This window comes from Chroicocephalus ridibundus, chromosome 1 (genome assembly GCF_963924245.1).
Source record: "Chroicocephalus ridibundus chromosome 1, bChrRid1.1, whole genome shotgun sequence".
Classification (NCBI taxonomy): domain Eukaryota; kingdom Metazoa; phylum Chordata; class Aves; order Charadriiformes; family Laridae; genus Chroicocephalus; species Chroicocephalus ridibundus.
Window position 1 is genome coordinate 169,749,010 of NC_086284.1, and position 26,625 is coordinate 169,775,634.

The 26,625-nt window shown below is 35.2% G+C and overlaps 1 protein-coding gene across 1 annotated transcript in view; it reads right to left on the reverse strand.

The window, feature by feature from the left end:
• The window catches only part of CFAP54 (cilia and flagella associated protein 54), a 112,578-nt gene that overhangs the window by 47,852 nt on the left and 38,101 nt on the right, over positions 1–26,625 (reverse strand). Inside the window, exons 23-40 of the mRNA XM_063322755.1 lie at positions 25,721–25,906; positions 24,555–24,697; positions 21,890–22,037; positions 20,752–20,907; positions 19,007–19,129; positions 16,770–16,913; positions 15,311–15,407; positions 12,159–12,248; positions 10,875–11,001; positions 9,891–10,002; positions 8,662–8,810; positions 6,836–7,066; positions 6,292–6,428; positions 4,424–4,605; positions 3,491–3,718; positions 3,056–3,279; positions 2,822–2,957; positions 1,015–1,129 (exon numbers count right to left, since the gene is read on the reverse strand). Of these exons, the coding sequence (XP_063178825.1) occupies positions 1,015–1,129; positions 2,822–2,957; positions 3,056–3,279; positions 3,491–3,718; positions 4,424–4,605; positions 6,292–6,428; positions 6,836–7,066; positions 8,662–8,810; positions 9,891–10,002; positions 10,875–11,001; positions 12,159–12,248; positions 15,311–15,407; positions 16,770–16,913; positions 19,007–19,129; positions 20,752–20,907; positions 21,890–22,037; positions 24,555–24,697; positions 25,721–25,906 (2,728 nt within the window). The remainder of the gene's footprint in view (positions 1–1,014; positions 1,130–2,821; positions 2,958–3,055; positions 3,280–3,490; positions 3,719–4,423; positions 4,606–6,291; positions 6,429–6,835; positions 7,067–8,661; positions 8,811–9,890; positions 10,003–10,874; positions 11,002–12,158; positions 12,249–15,310; positions 15,408–16,769; positions 16,914–19,006; positions 19,130–20,751; positions 20,908–21,889; positions 22,038–24,554; positions 24,698–25,720; positions 25,907–26,625) is intronic.

Consider the following 26,625-nt stretch of genomic DNA (forward strand, 5'->3'; position numbering starts at 1 on the left):
AAAAGGAATGAAATTATGAAGAACAATTTTGCATTACATAAATAGATTATTTTTAGTAAACCACCCCTCAAAACATAAATTTAAACAATTCCACAACTTCAAAACTGAAATAAATTCAAGTAATTTTCAGCTTTGTTTCCTGTTGGATTATGAATTAAAATTATTAACCACCAGGAACACTTCTGAGCATTTATATCTGTTTCAGTGCTAAATTTCTGTTGTCATATGACATCTATATTCCCTGAATTACATCTGCCCTGGGCATGTATCATCTCAGTTCTCTGCTCTGAATTCTGGTGTCTGAAGTCTGGAAACATCTTTTGCTACAACTGCTGATCCCATTTACTATAATTCCCATAGTTTCTATGTACCAAACCTGTGAGTCGTCATGCTCTCTCCACTGAATGCATAATATTATCTACTCTTACATACAGCATTATTTATTGTTTAATGACTTTTCTCATCTGAATTCAACACAAAGCCTTGTGTGCAATGCCTTGACATCTCTGTGATACGAGGAACTATGCTTTACAAATTTGCATTAATGACTATAACAGTTTAATCCTGACTGGAAAGCACAACAACTGTAGGTAAAAGAGGTGTTTTGTCACCTTGTAGTTCACTTCAGTTTTTTCTATTGATTCTATCAATAACAGTGCACGTTCACATTAACTTCTGGGTATATTGCTGGATATCCAACCATACTGATGGAAAACTGGACCAAGACCACCAAGCTCACTCAACATACTGTAGGTCATCTGGCATCTGGATGACAATTGCTTTTCTCTGCTTTCAGATACAGTCTGAATATATTTGGAAAGGTCTTGACAACATTACTATCCATCCCAATTATCAAGAATAATAGTTTGAAGGCAATGCTGAGTTTATATTAAAAGAAACAGATTATAGGGGCAGTGAAAGACCTATGATAAGGAGGAAAAAAAATATACAGTATGAAAAAAAGGAAATTGTTTGGGAGAAAAGAGAACTCATGATATTGAAATGTGCTCTCACCTGTATAATCCTTTTTCATCTCAGGATAGAAAAAGCACCCAGGAAAAATCTGTTCATGAGCAGAATGGGCGACAGGCAGCTGTAATTTCTGCCCTATGTAGTTTCTGCAACTCATCTAAAAAGCGAATTTTCTTTCATGATAATTGAATAAGATTCAGGAAAAATCAATATTTTGTACTTAAAGTCAAATATCTAAATACACAGTCACATGACAAAATAAAATAGGACTAACTTACAAAGACACCAATGACTCATAACTAGTATCCATGTCAGTAAGAGGTGAAAAAGGGACAACACCTAAATATTGGATATAACATGTAAGTGTTAGATTTTAATGAATTAAGCTATTATGGTATTTGCTATAATCATGAGCAACTTGTTGGTGTTCAGCAAATGTTCCACCTTTCTCTGGGTAAATGCATGCTTTCGAGGAACCTGTCAGTGTAAGCATGCCTAAAGGGCACACTGCCTGTAAAACACAATGTAATGCTGCACAGGGATATACAAAATAGCTCTAAGCAAGTAAGAGAAGCAGTCTAACCCTGTCAGAGGAGCAAATTTCCAGACTTCTGTAAAGGGCTATTCCAGCACAGATATTTTATTTTGCTAATGCAGCTACATCACTTCAGAAGTGGAAGAACCAATTCAGAGCTACTTCTGGTCTCTCTGAACGGCACTGCATTGCGAAACGTAGCCATACCCTCCAGATTTCAAACCTGATGCTGTCTTTTTTGAACAATTCTTATTACTGTTATCTAACTTTAGTCTTTATTCTGTAAGTTGTCTTTCAAAACTGTGATTACTTTTCCACATTGCTCAGATTACAGCGCTATGTGGTGGTTTGCCACGCTACCTTTTTTTTTTTTAAGACAGAGGACTATGTTCTGAACGGGAGGGCCAGAAAGAAGTCAGAAGGAAACAGCCTTACAGAGAGACAAGAGTGAGCACCTCAGTTGCCCTTGGCGAGCCAGGAGTGCCTGCTGGGTTCCTGCAAGCCCTGGGCAGCAGCGCTCTGTCTCTAGGCAAGGCAGTGGCTCCTGAACCCCATGTTCATGTTCAGAATATACCCATTCGTAATTCCAAATCTCACTTTGGAATTCCACACCTCTCCTTCAAGTCCTGTGTTTATATTAGTCATAGAAACATATTAAAAATACCAACCATGCGACTGACTTTAGTAAAACTTCTTAGAAATAAACCTTAGGTTAAAAAAAGAAAAATCCTAATTTTTAATAGCTAATTTCATGAAAAATTTCCAAGCGGAAATTTCAGTTTACTAAATAAGCAGAGCCATGGCTTTTAATGAGAGGAGTTTGCTGAGCAGCTCAGGGGTTTTTTGTTAGTGATCAAGGTTTTCAAGTTTTTTATTGGTATTACCAGTGCTTGAGTTAACCCAATTTGATTAGTTTTGGCTTTAGGAGCAGTGTTTCAATGCAGAAACAAAGCAATTTCTTTGTATTTAATTTTAATTAATCACAAAAATTGTGCAATATCCAAATAAATGGTTTCAGGTTAAAAGAGCGGCACCAAGAACTAACATGCAATTAGATTTAGGCTCATAATATGGAATGGGTGCATGATGCATGGAAGAAATGTTCTCTGGGTCATCAAGTCCAGACCTCTGCTGTTGCTCGAATCATGTTATATAAACCTTTTCATGCACTTCAATCAATTTTGTTCATTAATTTATTATAATTTACTATTTGTGTACATTATGGAAAACTATATTAATCTAATCATTGAAAGTATTTCTCTGTATTTAGTTCACATTAAGAGTCAGAACCCAAAAAAGAAATCTGTGGTTCACCTTATGTGCATTATCAGATAGATGTTTTATGAAATGAGATTCATGGCTGTCACGGCCACTGAATTGCTGTATCCTTTCCAGCAGCTGCCTCTGAGCATACACCAGCAGTGGACTCACTTGTTCTGTGTATCTCTCACTGAAAAAAAAAGAAAACTACAGTAATTAAGCAAAATAACTGTATATTTAACTATACAATATTGCTTTTCAGTTTTTATTGGAGTTGGTGTGACTTACTGTGTAAATATGTTAAATTGCACAGCTATGTGTACCAGTGCTTCCCACTTCTTCATTTGATATAGCAATTCTATTGTTTTAAGAATCAGATTACATATCCATTTCAAGTCAACCACATTCACGTCATCCAGGGGAGACTGTGGATGGAGATTAGAACCACCATTCTCATCAGTAATACCTCCTATACAACTGGGAATGGAGAAGTCTCCTTCAGGATCCAAAATCTACAGAGAAGAAACATTATTCTACCTGTTATTTTCAAACTTGTTTTTAGGACAAATGAAATTATAAAGAATAGAAAATACTGCAATCTTCTAAAAACTTGTTACAGAGTATAACTTGGAGCCATCAGAATACAATGAAAGAGAAAGAAAACTATCTCTACTCAAGATGTGATAATGAAGAGTATACTGTCTTAGTAAAATTGATTTTTACCTTAAGAGACCTGCTTGCTTGTAGTTCAGTTATCATATCAATGATCATGTCTGATGCCAAATAAAATGGCAACCAGATGGTGTTCCTAAGAAAACCCCTGGTAATGGGAAATGCATCCATATCGGAATGTGAATGGTTAGCAATCAATTGTAATTCTTGAGTATAGTTCCAAAGTTCTCGACAAGCATTTTGAAGCAACGTCCAGTGGCCACCACGGTGAGCAAGAACCTATGTATATCATTCAAAATAGACTTATACTTAGGAAATACAGGAATCTAAAGTTTCATTCTTTTATTGCAAAGCTTAGGTATAAGTAATCTTTCAAAATTACAGTCTATGGATCATTCTTAATAACAGATCGTTCAATATTTCAATTCATATAAAGCATTATAGAACCTTAATTTGGAAATTTTCATAGAAGCACTAATTTATAAATTAATTTAATTGTTGCTTTTGGTGTGAGAATAAGAAATAAAGAATTAATTCACACCACATATACATGGGTTTTTACTTGGGTTTAGGGGGGTTTATGGGAAGAGTAGTCACTCTACATTTCCTTTCAATCACTGGTCCTTCTGTTTATACTACCAAGGCATTCACAAAGACCTGTGAAGGCAAAGGTAAGTCTGCAACTATTTCCAGAAAGATTTAAGAAACATGAGAAGGAAAGTTACAAAGACTAAATGAAAAATGAAACATTTATATAAATTATTATATGTTTGACAGAAACATACATTACAATAGGTGATATGTGTGCCATATTTCATACACTGTACTTGGACATTTTGCAGAAGATGAGAAATCACTGCTTTTTCCCACTGAACTTTTTTTGACGTTTCTGAAGTGTGCATTTTTTTAAACGTAGAAAGTAGTAAGTATTGTAATGAAGTGTTTAGTAATAAATAAAATGTTTGGTAAGAAAGTTTATCTTACCACTGCTCTTCTTAAATGCAAAAAGATTTTTGTAAAATGCTCCAATAAAATGGTATGTGACAGAAACTGCTTGCATTCTTTGGGGGAATGAGAGACAGGTATTTCTGTATCCTTTGTCGTTTGAGTTCGAGGAGTATCTGTTCCACTCAGGTTAATGCTGGACTCAGAAGATTTATCTGTACCTGAAAACAAAAGTTCATTGGTTAAAAATGAGTTAGAGTTCTCAAAAAAGTAAAAAAGAAAATATTATCAGCCAGCTAGGATTTTCCTGTGGCAACTAAATACTGAAATGTTAGGAAATGCCGATGTTAAGGTTATCATATTTATAAGGTTATGATATTTAAAATATACGATACTTTTACTTAAGTGTTGGGAGAAGCAGGGATAAAAAATAGTTTGAGCAAAATATTAATGTATACCCAGTAGTTTTCAGCCTCAAAGACAGAACACAACCCTCATAGAAGTTTTAGGACAAAATCACCATGTGGCAAGCTCCCAACAACCTTTCTGAAACTGAGGCCTCTTAAAAGGAGAAGTTAGGAAGAAGGGAAGATTTGTGACAAATTCTGTGGTTTGTGTAGAAATGCTTCATTATTTTATTCAATACCAAATATCCTCCAAGGGGAAACACAAAGGTTCACGGTAGTGGAATACAGTGATATTTGAGCTATAGGTTTCAGGCAGAAGCTAAGTTCAAGCTAAACTCTATGTCAAACTACACGCTTCATGAAATTCTTTCATTCAGAACTGCTGCAAAGGCTAGGAGGTAATAAACAGGATTTTCATTAGTTTTCAGCAACTTTCAGTGATTCGGTTCTCAGTGACTTGTAAGCATCAAGACAAAGAGTATAACTAAAAGTAAGCTGTTGCAAAGAGAATCAGTGAACTCAACTGCTAGTTTTTGTTATACCTCCATGGAAAAGGCAAAGAGGCTGGTTGATTCTTACCTAAGGAAGTCCTACATGGAATGTTAGGAGAATTTTGCTCTCTACAGCTGTGGCAAGAATGTGTTCCCTGAAGTGCTGTTGAAAACACCAGGCTTCTGATTTCTTCTTGAACTTACGGTGGCTAGGCAGACTACTTTGCATTGACTTGTATGTTATCACCAACATCTTTGGTAATCAAAGTTCTATATTTCACAACTACCTACACACAGGAGCCTTTCAGCTTCTGTTGAAACCTTAAAGGATGTTAATGGAAACAGCTACGACAATAACAGTCAAACATGAAAGACAGAGAACTGAAGTAAAAATAGTAGAAGATAAAAAATTGATCCCGAGGTAGCTTCTGCCACAGGAAAACACTGGGGAGCAAGCAGTGGAGAAAGAAACCTAAATTATTCTACTTAAAATTTGGAAGATAATAATAAATGTCAGTCTATAATTTTAAGACAGGGTTATAGCTAGGATATCTAAAGGAAAGGACAGACCAATTAACAGCCAAAGAAACTGATAAAAATTATCATTGCATTTGGAATAATCTGGAATATTATCAACTTAATAGGTCTAGGTAGCGTGGCTTCTGCAAAACAAAAGCTAATTTATTAGACTTTATAAACTTGTTACTAAGGTATAGGATAAAGAATAATCTCTTGATAAAAAGTAACATATTTATCAATACAATAAACAACTCTCAGAGTTATTAAAAATGCCCCATTATTGACTATGACTTCATTTATAATAGATATGCCAGAGAGAAAATACAGAGGGCATTTTCAAAATCCAGAAACATCTTGTCTTCAAATTGGCATAAGTGTTTTTTCAAAGTTGATGTGGAGAACTAATGATGGAAGTCAGGATAGAAATTCAGAGAAAGAAAAAGGTAAGTTGAAACTGATTCCAATTGTGCATCTATTAAAAGGTTCTTACAGGTTTGTTTTTTGGTCATTGCTGACTTTTTAAGGAGAAAAGAAGTTGGTGTTTTCATGTTATTCTCTGCAGCTTCTCTCACCACTACAGTGCCAGAATTATTTAATGAGAATATTTCAGGATCCAAAATATTGTACCTGCAGAATGGAAGAAAAAGAACAAAGCACAAAAAAAACCCAAAACACAAATATAATATTAAAAAGAATTTTGATATACACACACAAAATTCAGTTTCACAAAAGTGAGGTTTGATTACTTTCCAGCATCTTTAGGAATCAGAAATAATGAATGATTGCCAAAAGTTACGAGGAACCAAAAAATAGCACAGTATAATACATTTCAAAACTTTCATCTGATCAGTCAAGTGAGATGTCACCTGCCATAATATGGAAAACAAAACTTTTTACAAAGTAAATTAATTTGCATTTGGAAGCTGAACTGTTCATATGGCAAACTGACTGATGATACTGTAATTCAGTCTGTTTGCATTAATGGCAATAACACAACAACTTATAGCAATCATTGATAATGCAGTAAGATATACCTGTCCAGATGCCATGAACCACAAATTCCAATATTATATTGCTCTTCCAGTTTCTTTCTAAATAAGTTGTAGTGTGCAACTGCCAGATAGATATTCATCTGAGACCTCCACGGCATCTCTTCAAGACATATTTGATGAAACTTCTTTCGGTTTAAGTAATCACTCACGATTGGTTGCAGAAGTACTACTAAGGTGTGGCGAGCTACTTTTTGCAACTCTTCCTTGCATTTCCTAAGCCAAAATATATGAAGTCGCAAAAAATGAAACTGTGTTTTCTTGAAGCTCTAGAAAATATTATCATGATAAATATACACAGAAGTCTCCCATTGCATATCCACACACTTTTATTAACTCAGAAGAATATGACATATTTCTAAGAAAAGGATTTTTGCTGCAGCCAAGAAAAGCAATTGTGCTATCCCTCTTAAAGTGCACTTAACAGACACTATACCCTAGATTTTACCAACTCCCATAAGATGTTTGTCTTCGTATTTACAAAAAGTTTACTTCTGTGTTTGAAATAATTTGTACCTGAATCATCCAAACAGATTATTATAGCAAAACCAGTGTGTTTCACGCAGTCTGTTCCGAAGATGGAGCATCTGCTATTATTCTGTAAATTTGCATCATTCGTTTTATTGCTGTGTTTTGGTAGCTAATCATCCTCAATGTGAAGAAAACATTTTATTTCAAATATGGATGCCTGGCTTTAATTTTCAGCCTTAGATGTTTTTTATGTTTCTCTGGCAGATCAAACAATTCTTTATTACCTGGCATTTTCTCTCTGCACAGATACACACAATGCTGTAGTCAAATCAAATCTCATATTTTCATTTTTTATAAACTGTAAACTGGTCTCCTTATTAATCTAAATTATTTTTCTACCTGTTTTCCACCTTTAAAATGTGGGCAGAACAGTATACCATATGCAATGTTGTTATATTATACAGCAATGTTATTATGTAAAATACGAAAGACTAGCTAAAAGAGGAGAAAGCCCAGGGTAAGTTAAACATCCCCTCTTCCACTGAAAGCCATGAAAATCATGTTAAGTAAGGTGGGTTTTTTTCTGTCAAGAAGGAAGAATGGACAGTTTAGGTAAATATTTAGAAGACAGCGTATGGAAGATTTTTTTTTAGGTTCTTTATTTAAAACATTTCCAGAATCAGTTTTGTCATTGCTTATATTCAGATATTTCTAGTTTTCTACTTGCTAATTGCTGGAAGCATAAGTGACCAAAGCACCAGGTAATGAATGCTACAAATTCTTTTAGGTCAGAAGGTACTGTTATTAGCAAGTTAACCAAATACATACAATTATCTGCCAAAAGAAGAGGTGAATGAATTATCATTTGTTTCTGTCAAGGTTCAGTTTTCTAAAAGCTAGAGAACAGATAATCCAAAAAGACTAGTAAAAGGATGAGAAAAATCACTCTGAAACTACCTGAACATCAAGAAAAAATATTCTTTATTTCTAACAGGAAAGCTCCCCAACACAGTTTGAAAAGCATTATAGCATGCAGATTAACATAGCTCTTCCACTATGATGAATCAACACGCTCAAGCTAACATAACTGAAATGCAGTCTTTGATTATTAATACAAAGACCTCAAAATCCTCAACAGTTATTCTCTGAAACAGAAATGAGATAGATTTTGTCCTCTTGAGTGGAAGCCAATTCTATACCAAACTAAAACAGAAAAGTGAGTGAACTGTGCACAAATTCATTCCTTTGACAAAAAACAGTTTTAAAATACACACTTATAAACTAAATTTCAGTCAAAATATTTTGGTTCTCTATATGAAGCTGATAACATTTTCATTTACCTTTGTGCTTCTGGACATTTCGTTATGTCTGGATGTTTCATTAAATACTGTCTAAGAGTCTGTCTTCTTCGAATAGGACTCAAGGCTTCTGTTCTTGGTTTCTTCAAAGTTGATGCCTCTGGTTTCTTTAAAGGTGAGGTCTCCACACTCTTTAAAAAAATCTTCTGTGAAAATCTTAAATATACTTCAAATACTTATTTATATCTACGTTATCAATTACTTGAGGTATACAGTGGTTTGGCTTACGCAGGAACAGAACAAAACAGAAAATAAATTCTGGAACTGTTTGTCAAAATAAAACAGCAAAAGAAATATTTAATATTTCAGAAAGCTTTACAATTTCTCTGGAAGGTATATGTCAAATGCCTGACACTAAGAAGCTAGCCAGGTCCCCAGATACTTTCTTTCATATACCAATGTTTTTAATCTCAAAAAAAAAATATTTTTCTATTCTTCTCTGTATTCTTCTCTATAGTTCTTTTGCTATTATTATAAATAGTAGAACTTTGCAATGTAAAAACTGAGAGAGAAAACCCTTTCCCTAATCTGTCTCAAATGCTAGCAATATTAAGGCATTACTAGAGGGTTATGAGGGAGAAAACTCTTCCTCCAAAACAATACAAACCTATTAAGATTATTCTTACCTTCCAATAAAGCAAAAAATTATTTTTAAAAAGTTCTGAACAGAAAGCCTTTATTGTGCAATTAGAATATCTGCACAAGGAGTTACTCACAAAAAAGTATAAGTACAACATATTGTGCAAAAATGCCGAAATCAATCTCCTTTTCTTAATATGTTGGTACCCAACCCAATATGTTAATATCCTATTAATAATATCCTATTAACATATTAATAATAATTCATTACCATATTAGTTATTAACATATTATTGATAATAATTAGCATATTATTAATATCCTATTAACATATTGCTTTTTCTAAAGGGAGCTGATGAAAGGCAAGTTTTCATTGATTTTGGAATGCATTACTCTGACTCATCTCAAATTCCTCACAATTGTTGGTCTTTCAGATAAATCCCAAGCAAACTTTTCTTCCTGATTTTAGGAGTGCAGAGGTGAGCTGAGGACTAGAGTTTATATCCCCAATTTTAGTAATTATGCATGTCTCTAGCTCAGGTTTTTATGAGACAGCTTTTAAAAATTTATTTTTGTGCTTATGGTATTGCTGCCCAGTAAAGACATACATGTCGCCTTAAAAAAAACCTCACTTTCTGAAACCTCACCACTCCTGTAGTGTTTCTGTCCATGCCTTCTGACAGAGTCGGAGAACTTGTTTCTTGTGTTGAAATTCCATTATTACAGAGAAGGTGGTCATTCCTCCTGACAAACAAATAACGTTAAAATCATCACGATCATCATCATGTTAAACTCCTTTCATAGTTAAAGGGTTATCTTTGGGAATAGGTAGAGCACATCCAATTCCTATTTCATTGGGAGTTTTCAGCAAGTTTTTCTTTCCTTCTTCCCCTTCAAAAAATTAGAAGTTCTCACCTTCAAGGTTTATTATAGAAATCTGAATTTATAGGTAACAACTATCTTACCTTCCTAACTCCTAGTAAAACAAAACATTTTGCTTCATCACCCAAATTCTACTATGAAATTCTGTATAGAACTTCTTCATGTCTAATTCTTTTGGTCTTTTGTAACAGCAATACCTGTTCCCTATAACATATTTCCTTTCCATTGATTATTTCCCTTTCAAATTTTAGAAAAGCTGGTGTGTGTTTTTAACAAAGCTGTAGTTGAATTTCTTTGAGATCCTGTTAGGTAAGTGTCTACAATTTGGTTCCACTTACCTTTTCAGTATAGAATTTTTTTTAGACACTACAGTAGCCCCTGATCAGTTTGCTTTTGATCTAACCCAACACGCTTTTCCATGTTATCCCGCTGCCTCATAATAATACATTTAACAGCCATATTACCAACTGGTGTCTGTGAAAAGGAAAATCCTGGAAACCGATGATTGTAGACAGGAGTTTTGAACAGACACAGCCAAGGGAGAAGTCTCCATGTGTAACGAGGTCACAATATTTTGTGTATAATCTGGAATATAATCCTCTGTGTTCATGGAATTTCTGCAGACTGTGAGCCATGGAAATGGTTCCAGATGAGTCTTCTACCAGGTACAATTTACAGGTTCTGCTGGTGAACCTAAGTAGTAGTTTTTCACTACTACAATAATAGACATCTACCTTTTCAAGTAAACTTGCACATTGCCTGCCCATTCCAGAACGCATTGAAACTTCTCTTCATTCAGGATTTTGTGCAAAACTTGAACAAAGAACTCAAGAAAACGCGATTTCTTTCTGAATTTCATCACTGCAATAAAGTAACAAATAATTAACACAGGTTTTGTATTTATGCTGTAAAACATTTCCGAATTCAGCTATAATTACAGCTATGTATGTCTCAAAGCATGTATTTATGCCATGTTGCAATGCTGATGAAGAAAAAGCATACTGATACTGAAATCAAATATGTCACAATACACAATAGCAGTTCCTTAATACTTCCTCTTGTGACCGGGCATCCAGAATCACAAAGTTCACTCTATTTACACTCCTAGAATGACAAACATTCTAGGGACTACAAAAACAGGTTTGGAACTATTTTTGTATCACACAGTACATAGTACAAAAATATTTCATAGCAATATTCAACATGCCTAATTGTACACATGCCTGAAAATCCTGCAAAAACAATAAAGCAAGTATAAACAGAGTAACTGCATCCTATTCACTTAGGTTGCTCTTCTTGGTGACAGTCACATTAGTATGGAAGCATCACATAGTTCTCATTGCAGCAGTGAACTGTGTTGTCTAGGTTTTAGGCAGCTTTTTAATTGTTTGCAAACTGCTTTTACTGTTTGGCTGTCTTAATAATTTTTTACCACTGAGAAATAAATAAGTATTTATCCTATCTGAAAGCTATACTAATTTTAACGGCTACGCTACATTGTTATTTTGAACACCAATATTAAAACAAAAAAAAATCAGGCTGTGACAAAGGCCACATACCAGAATCATAAATCCTATTTGAAAAACACAAATGTACTCAGACTTTTGGGGATTCCTCTTTCACTAACATTATTTATTGTGGAGATGGGGTATCTCAATTTAAAAAGAACATCCCACACAAATATAATCTTTGAAATCTTGACACAACTTTAAAAAATGAGCTCATTTTTAAGGTCATTAGAAAATAAACATTACTCAAATTCTTTAAAATATTAATATTTTATATAATTAGCATCATCATATAAAATGATTTGTTGCAAGTATTTCATACACTTCTAAATGTGACTATATTAAGAACTTTTTTCAAGCTATGTTTTACTTGATTTTATATATTTGTATATTCACAAAATGAAGAGGAAGTTTCCAAGAGCTTATTCCAAGCAAGAAGTAGATAGCTTTACTGGCAACTTTCTGAAGTAAAGATGCCTTTACAATTAAAATAGCCACCAATTATCCTACCTTCTCGATACGCATTGTTTGATGTCCAACATGAAATTACAGGGTAGAGGAACAAAGGATCTTCCTGTCCTGTAAGCTCTGATCCACGAGCTACACCAATAACAAAATCAAATCCATTATGACAAGCAGAGATAGTCTACAACAGAAACTCTACCTGGAATCATAACTGAAGACTAGAAAAATCCTTCTTTAGCACAGAGTTTGCTTTTAAATCTCTCACTGTCATCAGAGAGAAAATCAAAAGCTTGCTCTTTTCTTCTAACATAAGTAGTTCTGCCACTTAAATAATGAAGAGCTTATGGATGTGATTGATGAACTTCCAGCTACTAGACAACGAACAGGATGTCTGGAGTTCATCAGAGGTCTAACAAAGCTCCATACAAATCATCTGTGAAGGAGGAAGTGCAGTAAGGACATGTCCAAAACCGTATTTAAGGCTATACAGAATGAACTGAACACACGATGCTACTACTGACTAGTGCTTACATACATGCTCGCCATATGGATAGCATAAGTAGGTAAAGGAACTTTTTTTCTTCGCATAAACGTTTATATAAAGATATGTATATGAATGTATTTCTATTTTATAAATAATATATTAGATATAGTGTAAATGATATATACAATATATAGCTATAAATAGTATATACAATATATAGCTATAAATAGTATATACAATATATAGGAGAACAATAACTTGGATTCAAGCTTCTGAGAGTTAAATATAACTGTGTTACTAGCTGATGAGCACCAGAACAAGGTTACATGTGCTAGCTGCTATTTTGCCTTAATAAAAAAACATGACCTACAAATTTTGTGCTTAGGCAAGTTGTGGGGTTGAGAAAGATCAATGCAGCCAGTCCCTGAGAAAAGCGAGGTTAAAAAGGCACTCTGGAACAACCAGTTGTGATAGTGGATCAATAGCTACACCCTCCACTGGTAGCAGTCAGTTGAAGTCTGTTGAATGCAAATCATGTGCAACTGAATAGGACAGCCAGCAAGACAAGCAGATCTTTTTTAGTTGCATTTTAGGAGAAGTCACACCCTTTATTACTACTCTCTCCTGTTGGACAAGTTCAAAAATATATTCCTTCAAATGCGCATTTTCACAAGGAAGAATACCTCCCAAATTTTTTTAAATGGGAAAACATTTCACATTTCAGAATTTAAATTGTACTGTGTATGAAATATTTGGTTTTTCTCAGTTTCTTATGAAAAAGGCAGATTCATTTCTTTTATATTTTTCTCATAGACTATCATCAATGGAATGCTAAGCCTTGATCTACTTTTAAGGATTTCCTATGACAGGGTTTTTTCCAAAATATTTTTAACTGCATGCCCTACAGGTGTGCACATTGTCCTAAATCACTTATACATATTTGTATATCTATAATGGCAGCTCTAAGCTTTGTTATTTGTTTTGCGTGGCTTCAGCAACAGAATCCTCTTCAATTTGTATCCTGAAACTTATTGACGAATATGCTATTTCGGCAACAGAGCAGACTTCAGCCATCAAGTATTTGCCAGTTACTGAAAATGCGTTCTTCTCTAACTTATCAACCCATTAATTTCACTTCCATTATGTAAAAATGGAACATCATTTTATTAAGTAATCAATGTAATTTTCCATTAACTTACAGAATTCATTCACTCTGTAAGTTCTTCTGCAGGAATGCAGGCATCGATGTTGGCAGCAGAAAATCAGTGCACAGATGAATGGAATTTTTGTGTCACTCTTTTTATTCTATTTATTACAGAAATTCTTTCTCTTCTTAGACAAATGCATTGTGGGTTGGACTAGATGACCCTTAAAGGTCCCTTCCACCCCAAACTATTCTATGATTCTAGAGATGATGGATGATAACTAGAACATGAGTCAGCAGCATGCCCTTGCAGCAAAGACCAGTTGCATACTGGGCCGTATTAGGAACAGCATAGCCAGCAGGTCAAGGGAAGTGATTATTCCTCCCTCTTCAGCACTTGTAAGACCACATCTAGATTACTGTATTTGGTTTTGGACACTGTAGTACAAGACTCTGACATACTGCAGTAAGTCCAGAGAAGGGCCACCAAGATGATAAGGAGCTAAAGTGCACAACAAAGCAGGAAGAGTCTGAGAGAATTGAGTTTATTCAATCTTCAGAAGGCTAAGAGGAGTCTACACCTACCTATAGGCAGAATACGGAGTATGGAGACAGACCATCCTCATTGATGGCACAAGAGGCAATAGACACAAGTTGCAAATAAGAAAATTCCAAATAGACATAAAGAAAACCTTTTTTTAACCATAAGCGTGGTCAACTATGTGAACAGGTTGCCTGTCTTTCTTCAGAGAGATTCATAACTTGACTGGACAAGTGCCAGACCAACCTGATCTAATTGTACCTGTTTTGAGCAGGGGGTTGGAATAAATGACTTCCAGAAATGTCTTTAACCTAAATGATTTTCTGATTCAATCCAGGCTCCAAGGAGTACAAGATGCCATGAAAATACAATGGAAGAAAAATCAGTAGTGGCTCTGTGTCTTAAGTTCTAATCAAATTTCTTTTATAAGTCCTACATATTCACCTAACTTTGGCAGAACTATTAGCCTGAAAATTTTGTGCTTAATCCATACTCTAAGATATTTTAAAGTTGATATATTCATTCCTGAGTTACAAGTAATGCTAGTATACACACGATTCCTTCAGAAAGAGGACAATTTCTGTTAACTTTCTTCAGGAAGCCTTTTCTCCACTAAAATTTCCTGCAGTGGTCATTACTACTAGCAATGGTAGGATAGTAACACATGCTATAAATGGACAATGGTCTTTGCCACTGCATTTTCTGATTTAGGAAAATAAGCAAGCCTAAATAATACAGAACCCAATTTACATAAATTGAGGGAACACATATATTTGCAGAATAGAACAGAACAGAACCGACCATTCCTTTCTAAGAAGGAATGAGTGTTTTGGTGGAAATGATGAAAAAGATCAATAAAAGTCATTATACACATCACTTCCATGGATAAATAACGTCACTGGAATTATGATTTTGGTTGATTTATCATGGAATATATATGAATCTGCTTCTTAGGAAAATAATTTTCACAAATAAACCACAGAAAAATGCATAGAAAAAGGTAAGAAATGTTTTAATAGTACACCCACCTGGTTTTGTCAGTTTGAGGAGATTTGATTCAAGAGCACTTAGATTTTCTGTTGCTTTTTCCATTGCAGCTAAATGGGATGTCTTTGCAGAAGTGGTCTGAAACATCCAATACTTAGTCATGAAAATTTAGCTTTTACCGAAGTAAACCCAGCAGGTCAATAGTGGAGTCTGGGTTAGATCACAAGTCTTCTAATGCTATATCTGATAATTTCAGCAATATTGTCTCATTTTTCTTTTCAAGTGAAAATTGATGTTCATAAACTTTTTAGTATGGCTGGAATAACCTGGCCATGATTCATTCTTGACTGATCTCCAAGGGAGTAAGTAGAGTTGCTCTGCCACCAAATACATTTTTAGGGAAGTCCCACATGCTACTATAACAAATTTGAACAGATGGTTTGACAAAATGTGTTGTTTTCCAGAAAAATTAATATTTTGTAGATTATTTACTGCCTACAGAGATCAAAATCTTCCTCTGTAAAGAAAGTTCTTCTTTTTTCATTTCTGAAAATACAATTTTCAGTCAGCCCTACTTGGGTCAACATATTATATTGTTCCTACAGTCTTAGATTACTTTCCTTTTTTTGCTTTGAACTTGGGAGCAGCTAACACAAACTCAGCAATAAACAATGAAGAAAATCATTTGTCCTGGATCCTATCAGTGTCCTACAAATTTTCTTCCAGAAATCCTTCCCTGTGAGGTGATTGACTCTTTGTCACGCTCTCCAATATATCTCAGTTTCATGCTCACATTGCTTCCTTTCTTCCTCTCATTATTCCTACTTTCTGACTTCTTTCTCAAATCTCATCTCTAGTAAAATCTCTTCTAAAATTATTTAAAGAAAAAACAGGAAAGTACAGAGAATCAACACTTTACTCTGATTCTAACTTGTAGGATATCCTCACAACCTGATGCATCTCTTTGTAATTTAAGTATTCAGGTCTTTAAGGTTGAAAGTTCTTCCTCCGTTGAGAAATACTTTTCAGTCTACACAGTTCTTAAGTTACTCTCTTATTATGACTCAGTTTCAAGCAGCTGCTGCACTAAATGAGCGGCTAAGTTTCTACATTATTTAGGATATTTTTGCTCTTCTTTACTTACGTAATTCTTTAATTACTTTTTCTGTCTAATAAAGCATTCCTGCAAACTATACATGAAGATCAGTTAGAGATGCTTGTATAAGTATCTGCAGGATCCCCATGGCTCTGAACTGTAATGTTGCTAACCCCTCTCAAGTTCAACAAGATGAGACCCTGTACCCACTGCAGTCTGCAACTGGTCTTAACAAAGATGGCTACAATTAAACAGAAGCCTCTCAGCTGTACTTTGGGATCTCTTATTCTATGAGGAAACATTTCATACAATCACTTCTAAACCAAAAAGTTAATAGATGAGGTCTTCAAAAATAATAAACACAGGATTTAGAGAAAATAAAAAGTGAAAATCAGAGCAATTACTTTAACCTCTTTGTTAGTCTGTGTTTCTTCAGTTTTCACAGCTCCTGACTGGCAGGGTGAGATTGCTGGCGAGGAATCCAACAATTTTTTCCCATAGTTAACAATAATTACAGCTAGTTCATATTCTTGCCATGAACGTAGTACCTATTAAAGAATCATGTTATATATTTTTGTTTTCCATAACATATAACGTTTCATTATTGTCTACTTATAATTGTCAAAATACATGAATATTATAAATAGAAATTAATTACTCGATACTGAAGTTTCCTTTATTAAAAAACCCAAGACTATAGACCTCTAAAGTAATTGGAATTGCAGATATGTTATCTGTGTATTCTACTTTGGCTTAACCTATCCCTCAGAGAATAGAAAGATTTAACCAGAAGTATCTATTTCTGTGATTGACATTCTCCCTGTTCTCAGGCAGTACTGCTATCAAAGAATATAAAGGGTAACTAAATGATCCTCATTTACCTCTCTGGTATCAAGTGCCCATTTGTAAATCTCAACTGTATTAGTAAAAGGACTGGTGAAATTTATTTTGAAAATTATGAAATTTGTAACTGAACAGTGTGGGGAATGCTTTTAGATGGCTTTATCTTCTTTAAATAGAGCTCTAAAGCCCAACGTACTTCTACTACATGCAAGGTAACTTCACATTAGGATGTTTGTCTTCAGGATAGAAAATAAGTGTATAGATTACTTTAGGACAAATACAGTACATGGCCTGACTATTCTGTTGAAATACTAAATCTAAGGAGAAAAAAAAAATTATCAGTACAAGCAGACAGTTATTTAGCTGGGGAATCCAACAACAAGCAGACACTATATCAAGGTTTCAAGGTTCCTAATAGGCTTTGTTGGCCTTGATCGCCTCCGCCTGGGCTCTCCCCCCATGGGGCCAGGAGCTCTCTTTCAGCTCAGGCCTGAGCCTATCTGTCTGATAGCCGGCTCCTATCTGTCAGGAATGATGGTCTCCAGTGCACTCCAAGTCATGCCTGGACCTGGCCATGGATCCACTGGTCTGGACACCTGACCTGCGGACTGACTCCTCAGCTTGGCCTCAGACTGCTCCCACCATGATGGACCAGCCTTTTGTGCTGTGTCTGATCTTACCTACCCTCATCAGACCTGATCCTGACCTGCAGCTTGACTTCCCAGCTTCATCTCGGATCTGCCCCATCACCACAAATTCACCCGATGATCTGGACTCCTGGTTGAATCTGACAGCCAGGTGCTTCCCTGCCAGCCATGGCATTGGCCTCGGCTCCTGGCTTGCCAGCCCTCACTGTGCCCTGACACTACCCTCACACCCATGAAGTAATTGGTTAATACCAAGAAAATGGCGACAGTAGGGCTTAAAATATTCATCTTTATAAATCTTAAAAGAATGGAAACTGTGTCTTCTTGCAGAGCACTTTTAAGGGTTTTTGACATTGATCTGGTCTTGTGAGATAAGCATAGAAATGCAGCTCCCATAAAGACTGGGGTGAGGGATCACCAACATGGGGGAACCCCTCAAAGCATCAGCCGCAGCTCAGCTTTGATATGAGCTCTTCGCTGAGGTGTACTCAAAGCTAGAGGAAAGCTGACTTTTTCAGCGTCATACAGCTACCATGGCAGGTACTTTAACTCTAGCATGACTCCACAACTGAAGAAAAAAATCCTACCTGTACCACATTTCTCATCTCACTAAATAGATTGAGTATCTAAATCATAAATTGATCTACAGATAGGTATTATCATTGAAAGTCAAGGTGTTTATGTTCCTGACAGCACGTGGGACCAAATTGTATAAAGTCTCTTGTATCTAATTAGCAGATAAGCTATGTATGTTATTCTGATTAAAACTATAAATATGGCCTATACGCAGCAAGTAAATTTTTAAATTTATATATTACATATATGCCTTATTGAAAATAATACCACCTTAAATGTAAAAATACATGCAATGATATAAAATACAGATTTCATGTCATGGACTAAAAATTACAGCCTGTTTTCTGAACAAAGGAAAATTCACAGTTTTATTAAAAAGTCAAAATTTCATTATTATATAAAATGCCCTGATACAAAGATACTAGTAAATATTTCTATACCTTTGTCCTTTAAGAGTGTTTGTTTTCTAAGATATCACTCTGAAGGCCAGCTTACTAAATCTTTTTTTTTTCTTTCTGTAAATGACAAGAGCTATATCTTAAACTAAGCTGTAAGCACAATAATCCACACCATACCTTTGCTGTATAAAATGAAGTACAAGCTATCATATGCTGAATACTCTCGTAACATCCTGCCTGCCTCCTCTGCAAAGTAGCACTTGGAATTTCTTGAAGGACAGACAAGCATTTAATGAGAATCTGTTAATACAAGGGTTAAAACAAAGTCTGAAGTCTGCAACACAACTTACAAGCTCGTACCTCTATACAATCTATTGCATTTGATGGTGAACTTCTTTAAAATCTAACGGATGGGATAAGAAGCTAGCTCTACAAAAGCCAACAATAAAATTTCCATTGAAATTAACAGTTTCAAGATTTCAAACACAGCCCTTTGGAATAAATGACATGTTCACATAAAATCACAGATATTAAATTACAGATAAATGATGATTTTTGCTGATTCAATTAAGATGAAATCAAAGGATGCTTAATTTGGTAAGATGACATACTCCTAGTAGAGGACTACTTAAAACTATATTGAGATGGCTAGAATTTTAAATGAAAGAAAAATGTTTTCAGTATGGTCTAAAAAAAAAGGCTTCTTTCCCCATTTTTGTCTAATAGACATGAAAAGAACACGTGACTAAATTATTTTTCCCTTTCATTAGGAAATCTGAAACAGAAGCCATTTCCAGTGGCTAGCTATGCCTTTGGTAGGTCATCACAGCCAACTACAACTTAAGCAAGAGGCTATCCCTGTACGTAAACAGATTTTAATTTTTTTTCTAAACACTCCTAAAAACTTGTCAGAGCCCTGAGTGCCCCAACAGTCACTCCATGAGCAGCCTCACTTGGGGCCTCCTCCCACACCTTCTGTCCGGGGGCCCAGGAGTCCCAGTTAAGCTCAGACACAAGCCTCCAGTCCCTGCTTGAGCTGTGGTACTGGTGTCCAGCTCTTCAGTTCTGTCTCCTGGATGGATCTTGGACCTGTGTTGTAGACTTGTCTCCAGTCTCTGGCTCCAACTCCTGCAGCTCCTGACTTTTTCTCCTGGATGGACCATGGACCAGCCCAAAAACTTCACTTTCTCTGGACTTTCAGTGGATCCTCTTATAAACACCCTGCTTTGTCTGCCATGTTCAGATGCTGCTAGTCGGTGCCTTGCCTGCCCTGCAGTCGCCTCTCCCTTCCTCACAGAGCAAACACGCTCTTGCTGCTGCTCCCTGACAAAACTACTTAATTACGGGGAAAAAAATTGCATGTTTCTACTCTACCCTTGCTGAATCTAAAAAACATGTCTGCTGCTTCAGAAATGGCAGGAAAGGATTCAGGTACTCTGTTTTCAAAAAGAAGGTGCTTGCTTCTGGAAAGGAGCACATGCCTGAAAACTAAAGACTCCATTATCAAAGACATTGACTAGCCTTCTTTTTTTAAGAAAACTGGATATGAATCAAACATTCGAAAAAAAAAGCCACAGGCAAATGCTGCTTTTCTGTCCTCAAAGTTGCCATCTGCAAATAGCATTCAAGTAGAGGTTATATTATAGATCCTACTATAGTTTAAAAATACCAACAAATCCTGAAGAAACAACCAACATTCTGCAGTTACTTTAGCATATCTGAGGTAGAATCTATGCAGCTTACACTGAACATATATGCATTGGGAATACATAAAACCATAAAAGGCTTTTCTTTCAGCAGCTACTAAGAACAAAAAGCCTATATATTTAGCTCTCACACTGTACGCTCCATTATAAGTTTAATTTGAATCACTATAACTTCAGGACCTGGATGCCAGCTGCTTTGTCTTAAAATCTTCTCACCTGAACTACTGGCACTGAAGAAATCTTGTGGTAAATAATTGGAGCAAGGAGACCATAACATTGTACAACAGACTGCAGGGTATAACTTGCATCATTCAAACAATTGCTAAGTTCAATTGCCACAGTCATTCTTTCACATTCTGATAATCTAGCAACCTGTAAAAGAAACACATTTTGATTCAAATATGAATTCTGTTGCTTTAAATCATTTGAGAGTGAAAGAAGGCAGATAGTATTGCAGTTTAAAAAGCAGTGTAAGCAGCAAGCAAGATAAAAGTTTAAAAATTAATTTACATTGACACCTGTTAGAAGTATATAAAAAAATGCAACGTTATTCATGATTCTAAAGGAGACAATTGTTCTTGACCTGATTGTGCCCTCGGAATTTACCTATATAATTTACAAAGCCCGGTTAACAACCGCAACCTGCGTGGAGTGGAAATTTCACATGCTAACCTCTCAGAGTAGGTAAGGGAAGGATAACAATTTCTTCCGTTCCCTTCCAGTTATCTGCTGCAGTCCTTGCATGTGTGAGGAGATCCAGTAAAGTCACTGAGAATCGACTGCTCACATTTTCATGGGGACTTCAGCAACGAGAGAGTGGAATAGGAATGCAATAACACAGGAGGCAAAGCTTTACTATCCAAGTAAAAAATAAAGGGGTTTCTGTCATTAACACGCCATTAGACTATAAGAAAGTCTGAAATAAGAGGAAAGAAGCTTAGTATATTAAAACCATGAAACCCTGTTAGAAGTTCAATATTAATGAAAATATATGTATTAAAAAGCAGAAATGTTTAAAATTAAAAATCTAAGGTGCTTCTTAGTAGGACGAAAATAACAATTATTATATTTCTTGCTTAAATTATAATCTACCACCACTGAAGTCAAGGAAAATCCCCCCTCAATTGGAATCAGTAGACTTTGGAGGCAATAACTGATTGAGAAGCCATCTTCCACCAGGACACAAAGTAACCAACAGCTACTAAAACACTTCAGAAAGAAAGACCAGATAACTCACAGAAAAGGGAGTACTCTGTAAATAGGATTAGTACATTGCAACATAACTTGCAATGATGAAATAAAGCTGTTCAAAAAGTAAAATCAAATCCAGTAAATTATTTTAAGCCACACATACTTGTTCCTTATAAAGTATCTCATTGGAACAGATGGAATCACAGAAGAGTGCTCCTTCCATGATATTAATGTCACAGACAGCAAATATATTCCTCAGAAAGAGGTGCAAGGTAATAGGAGAAGTCTGAGATACAGCTTCAAAACGTAACCTACAAGATAAAAAAGCAAAACAATGGCAAAAGCATGTTAATGATGATTCTGATATATCATGCCTGAAACCACATTATATTAAAATGCAGCCTTTCATTTTAAAATTATGGGCAAAAGGGATTACTGTAGCTACCCCTAGAAATAAGATTTATACATAAAACTGAAAAAAATGCTTAAAATTTCTAACATAAAAAAATAAAAGGGCTAAGACTCCTTTTCAAATTGTTGTCCACCTTCTACTGTCCTAAGACAGTTTTTCCTTAGTTGTTTCATGTAATCCAGTGAAACTTCCTTTGAACTTTCTTTGAAAACTTTGGAAGCTACAGCTTATTTATTTTAACTGTCTCCTTTTACACATTATTTTTCTGTATTCTGACAATGATGCACGCAGTTGTGAAGTCCATCACTAAGTATTAGTAACAGACTCCTTTTCATCACTGATGTCTTTTATTACAAGTCTCAAAAGAATCTCTTTTCTTCCACCTGCTTTTTTGTTGTTTTTTTTTCCTTCCCTGGGGATAGGGGGGGCATTTGTCCTTGTTATATTTTTTTAAATATTTTTGTTACAGGAAAAATCCTACGATTTTGAAGTATAAGAAGTAAACTCCCCCTTCTCCTTGACTGTGTTTCCTAAAAGAGACTGAAACTCAAGAAGGAAGATCAAGTCGACACATTCGCATACTTGACATTACCAGGATATCAACAGGGCTTCTGGCTGGAAACAAGAGGTTTCCTTTCCTTCCAGCTCCCTCTACTGCCTCTCTACTTTTAAGCTCATCCAACTAATTTCCTAGCTACCGATCAGCAAGGCTGAAACTGGCTAATTTCAGGTCTGATACTGCAGCTTTGAGAATGTTCCATATTAACTGCAAAGAAAAAAATCAGGCTTGGATATAGCTGTCAGAAAAGTAAAATCTGCTTTCCGTGTCTGTTTAAAATTTGCAGTCTTCATTTGATTTATTTGAAAGCAGCTTCATTCAAGTTATCTTTAGAGCTGCGTGTGTTTAAAAAAAAAAAAAAGCAGCATAATGACCAGACTTGTATTCTTGCTTTGTTGCCCAGGCCAGGGATAGACTTAAAACATCCACAAAGTTATGAAATAGGATGTCTAGTGATTATCTGCCTGCATCACGCAGTCCACAGGCTGCCTGTAAATCCCAAATGCTCTTATGGCATGTAACATCAAGCCCCCGGGTCAATTTGTATGCTTAGTATCAGATACATGGTGGCACTTGAAGGGCAAACAGGACACACGCCAGTGGTCTGGCTGAGCCCCAAATAACAAGAAGTAGGTTTACACACATTACTTTCTCCTGCAACAGGATTCAAAGCACACACAAGCCTACACTACCTGCTTCCATCCGAACAGCGCTACCATGAGAAAACCGTGGGCTTTGATGCAAGTAAGACAAAACAATACAGAGAAAACTCTGGGTACATTATACGTCTCAGAATAGCTGATTACTGGTTATTCTGTCTGTAAAGTGGAAATGGAAGTATTATGATGAAAAGTGTTAGGAAATCCCCCTAGTATGTATTTCTTGAAACAAAGATCTTTATTTCTTGAAACATTCAAGAACTATTAACACACACGCAATAAGGTTGCTCCTTGTCATTATGGTTTCAAGACTAAGCCAGTCTGTCAAACTGCAACAGAGATGCTGCAAAACATTTTCATACTTTCTCCACGTTTGGCTAAACTTTCCTAATGAAAGTATCAGTCTAAAAAGAATTCCACACAGGTGAAGATGGTGATTTGTGCTCAGTTGTATTGGATGTTAATTCATTATCAAATTATAAGCAGCTGACTAACATCTAAAAGTATTAATTTTTATTATAGTATTTCATGTCTATTATTTCATACAAGTATCTTTCTTTTATCTGGGAAATAATTAAGTTTTGATTTGTTTTTGCACTTGGATCTATTGAATTTCAGCAAATGTAACCATAAAATTTCTAGCTGGGCTTTGTCATAATGAAAAACCTATAATATTATGACTGAACACTTGAAATTTATTTATAAATGAATTACTTTAAAATATCTCTTCTAAAGCATTTTAGTATATTCAAAGATTGTTGGCAGATGTATATCTGCCCCAAAACAAAATTAGCAAGGATTTACCCCTTTTGGCTGGTGTTCTTCACAAAATTTTCAGAATTTCTGAACTCTACTGCTCCCTTAATTGGAAAGTCACGAACACAGTGCATATTACATATTTTGCATATGAAAATACATCACACGTAATTAATCGCTACTTGATAAATGTTTCCCAATTATCTTAAGAAAACAATCACTATAAAGAATTAAGTGTGTAAATGCTAGTAGTTCCATAAATAACAAAAATCCTCTGCTAATTATAAAACACTATATTTTTATAACACCTTTCACGCCTTTTTGTTTTTCAGAATGTTTTTCATATCGCAAGTCTGAACAAATTTCACAGCCTGGTACTCTTTAAAATAAAATGTGCCCATCTATAATTAACTATGATTTTAATTTTGTTTTCGCCAGTTACCTGTTTTCAGATATAGTCAAATTGCTACTTGCAGAAATAACAGCTGCATTGGCAGGCAGTGGAGAAGAATTTGAAACAAAATAATCCCACATTGGTGAAAATGCTTCTCTGGCTAATGTGTAGTTGCCAGTCTGATAGGCTACCTACAAAAAACCCAACAACAAAAAAATTTAGCAAGTTTCCATGTTCAACAAATAACCAAGACAAATATGATTATAGTATAAAGAAACGTTTTAAAACTGCCCCTCCAGCATGTACATTTACAATTTCTGTAAGAATATTCTAACATATTTGAATTGAACACATGTAGTAGCAATCTTATTCTACTAATATTAGTTTGCCTTCAGAATTAGCATCAGAGAAGGCAAAAGTGTTTCTTGACTGTTAACCAAGGATCTAACAGCCCTTTGTGGAATACTTTATATGTATTGTGCTGCAGTTTTTGAAGGCATATCATTTCACCTAGGTTCATTTTACTTTTGCTAATAGTGCAGAATGCCCTGCCGTTCTGGATAATGGGATGTAAATGGAGCCACACAAGTAGGCATAAATTAACGTGGATACCTCTTACTCTAGAAGATTTTAGGAAATCTTCTAACAGTTCCCCATGATCTGATCTACAGGGCTAGACAATTTCACTCTTCTCCATGTCACAACCTGTTTTAAATTTTCTTTATTAAGAATACAGAAAATTATGATAAAGGTCTGACAGAGCTTTTGTGGTCTTCCACAAGACACTACAAAAATAATTTCAATATGAAAATGGTTGGATTTGATACCTCATAAGTTCAATCACATTCTTCATCCCGTACTGTAATGACTAATAAGATGATTTCTAGCACTTGGTCTCAATCACAAAAATAAAAATAAAAAAAAATATAAAAAAGAATAAAGAAGTTGAATGCAGACTGAAAAACAGGAACTGGGATAAGAAAACTAGCTGAGAGACATCTTTCCCCTTAAACTGGAATTTCCAATAATTTTGAATTAAGAACTGAGTTACTCAAATATACCATTTGTTGTGTTAAAATTATGATTTGAGCTTATCAAGCTTTTGGCAAGGAAGTCTTGAGTTTTTACCAGAAAAAGTTTTAGAGCTACCAGTGAAAACAAGTAATTACAACCAAATTAAAGTATGTGTTTATTATCAAAGACCCTAACCCTACCTCAGTTAGATAGGCTCGAACAGTAGTAGCAGAAAGAGGTGGATATGCAAGGATTGGCTTAGTCGTTTCCCCAATGGCATCACCAATAAGTTTTCCATCAGAAGAATATGCTGCGACTGCAAATACGTATTTCTCATTGGGATCTAAGCCCTGTATTTCCAAGAGGCTTTTCCCATCAGCTGGTATCTATCAATAGAAATATTTTCTCATTACATCTACTGTACATATCAAAACCAAATCTCAAACTCTAAACTTTTATTGTTAAATAAATAGTGGTCTTGGATACAATCAAAGTACAATGTAGATTAACAGACATGTCATGTTTCCACATAATATTAGGTTCTTGAAGACAATGAGAAAACAATGAAACAACAAGGGAAAAAAGCATCAGTTTTCTCTGGAATACAGTTGAGTATACAGAGAACATAACCTAAGAGAACAGCTAAGTACCAGGACCTGGAGTTTCTCTAGGTCATTTTTGTTCATTTGCACATTCACACCATGAGTATGAATGCTTTTGCAGTCATTGAGATGGAAACTTTCTACCCCTGAGCTATGCTTCCAGAGAAAGAGCATATGATTTCCTCCGTAGATGTCACGTGCATGTGTTAGATATGGGCAGAGGATGTCTCAGATCCTCTCAGCACCATTAACACAACTTTGGAGTTTGTGTATATAAACAATATATTTTCAAAATCTTCTGTTCATTTTTCCTTCAAGTAATTGTCCACCTGCACTTTAACATCATGGTTCATTCCTAACAGGCTTTTCCACCTTTCTCTCCATAACCAGGACAACTTACACACAAAGGAAAGTTTTAAGGTCTTAAAACAACAAACAACTGACACAGTGACTGAAGCGCAACACGAGAAATGAGAAACGAGAAATGAGTAATGTAGCATCAA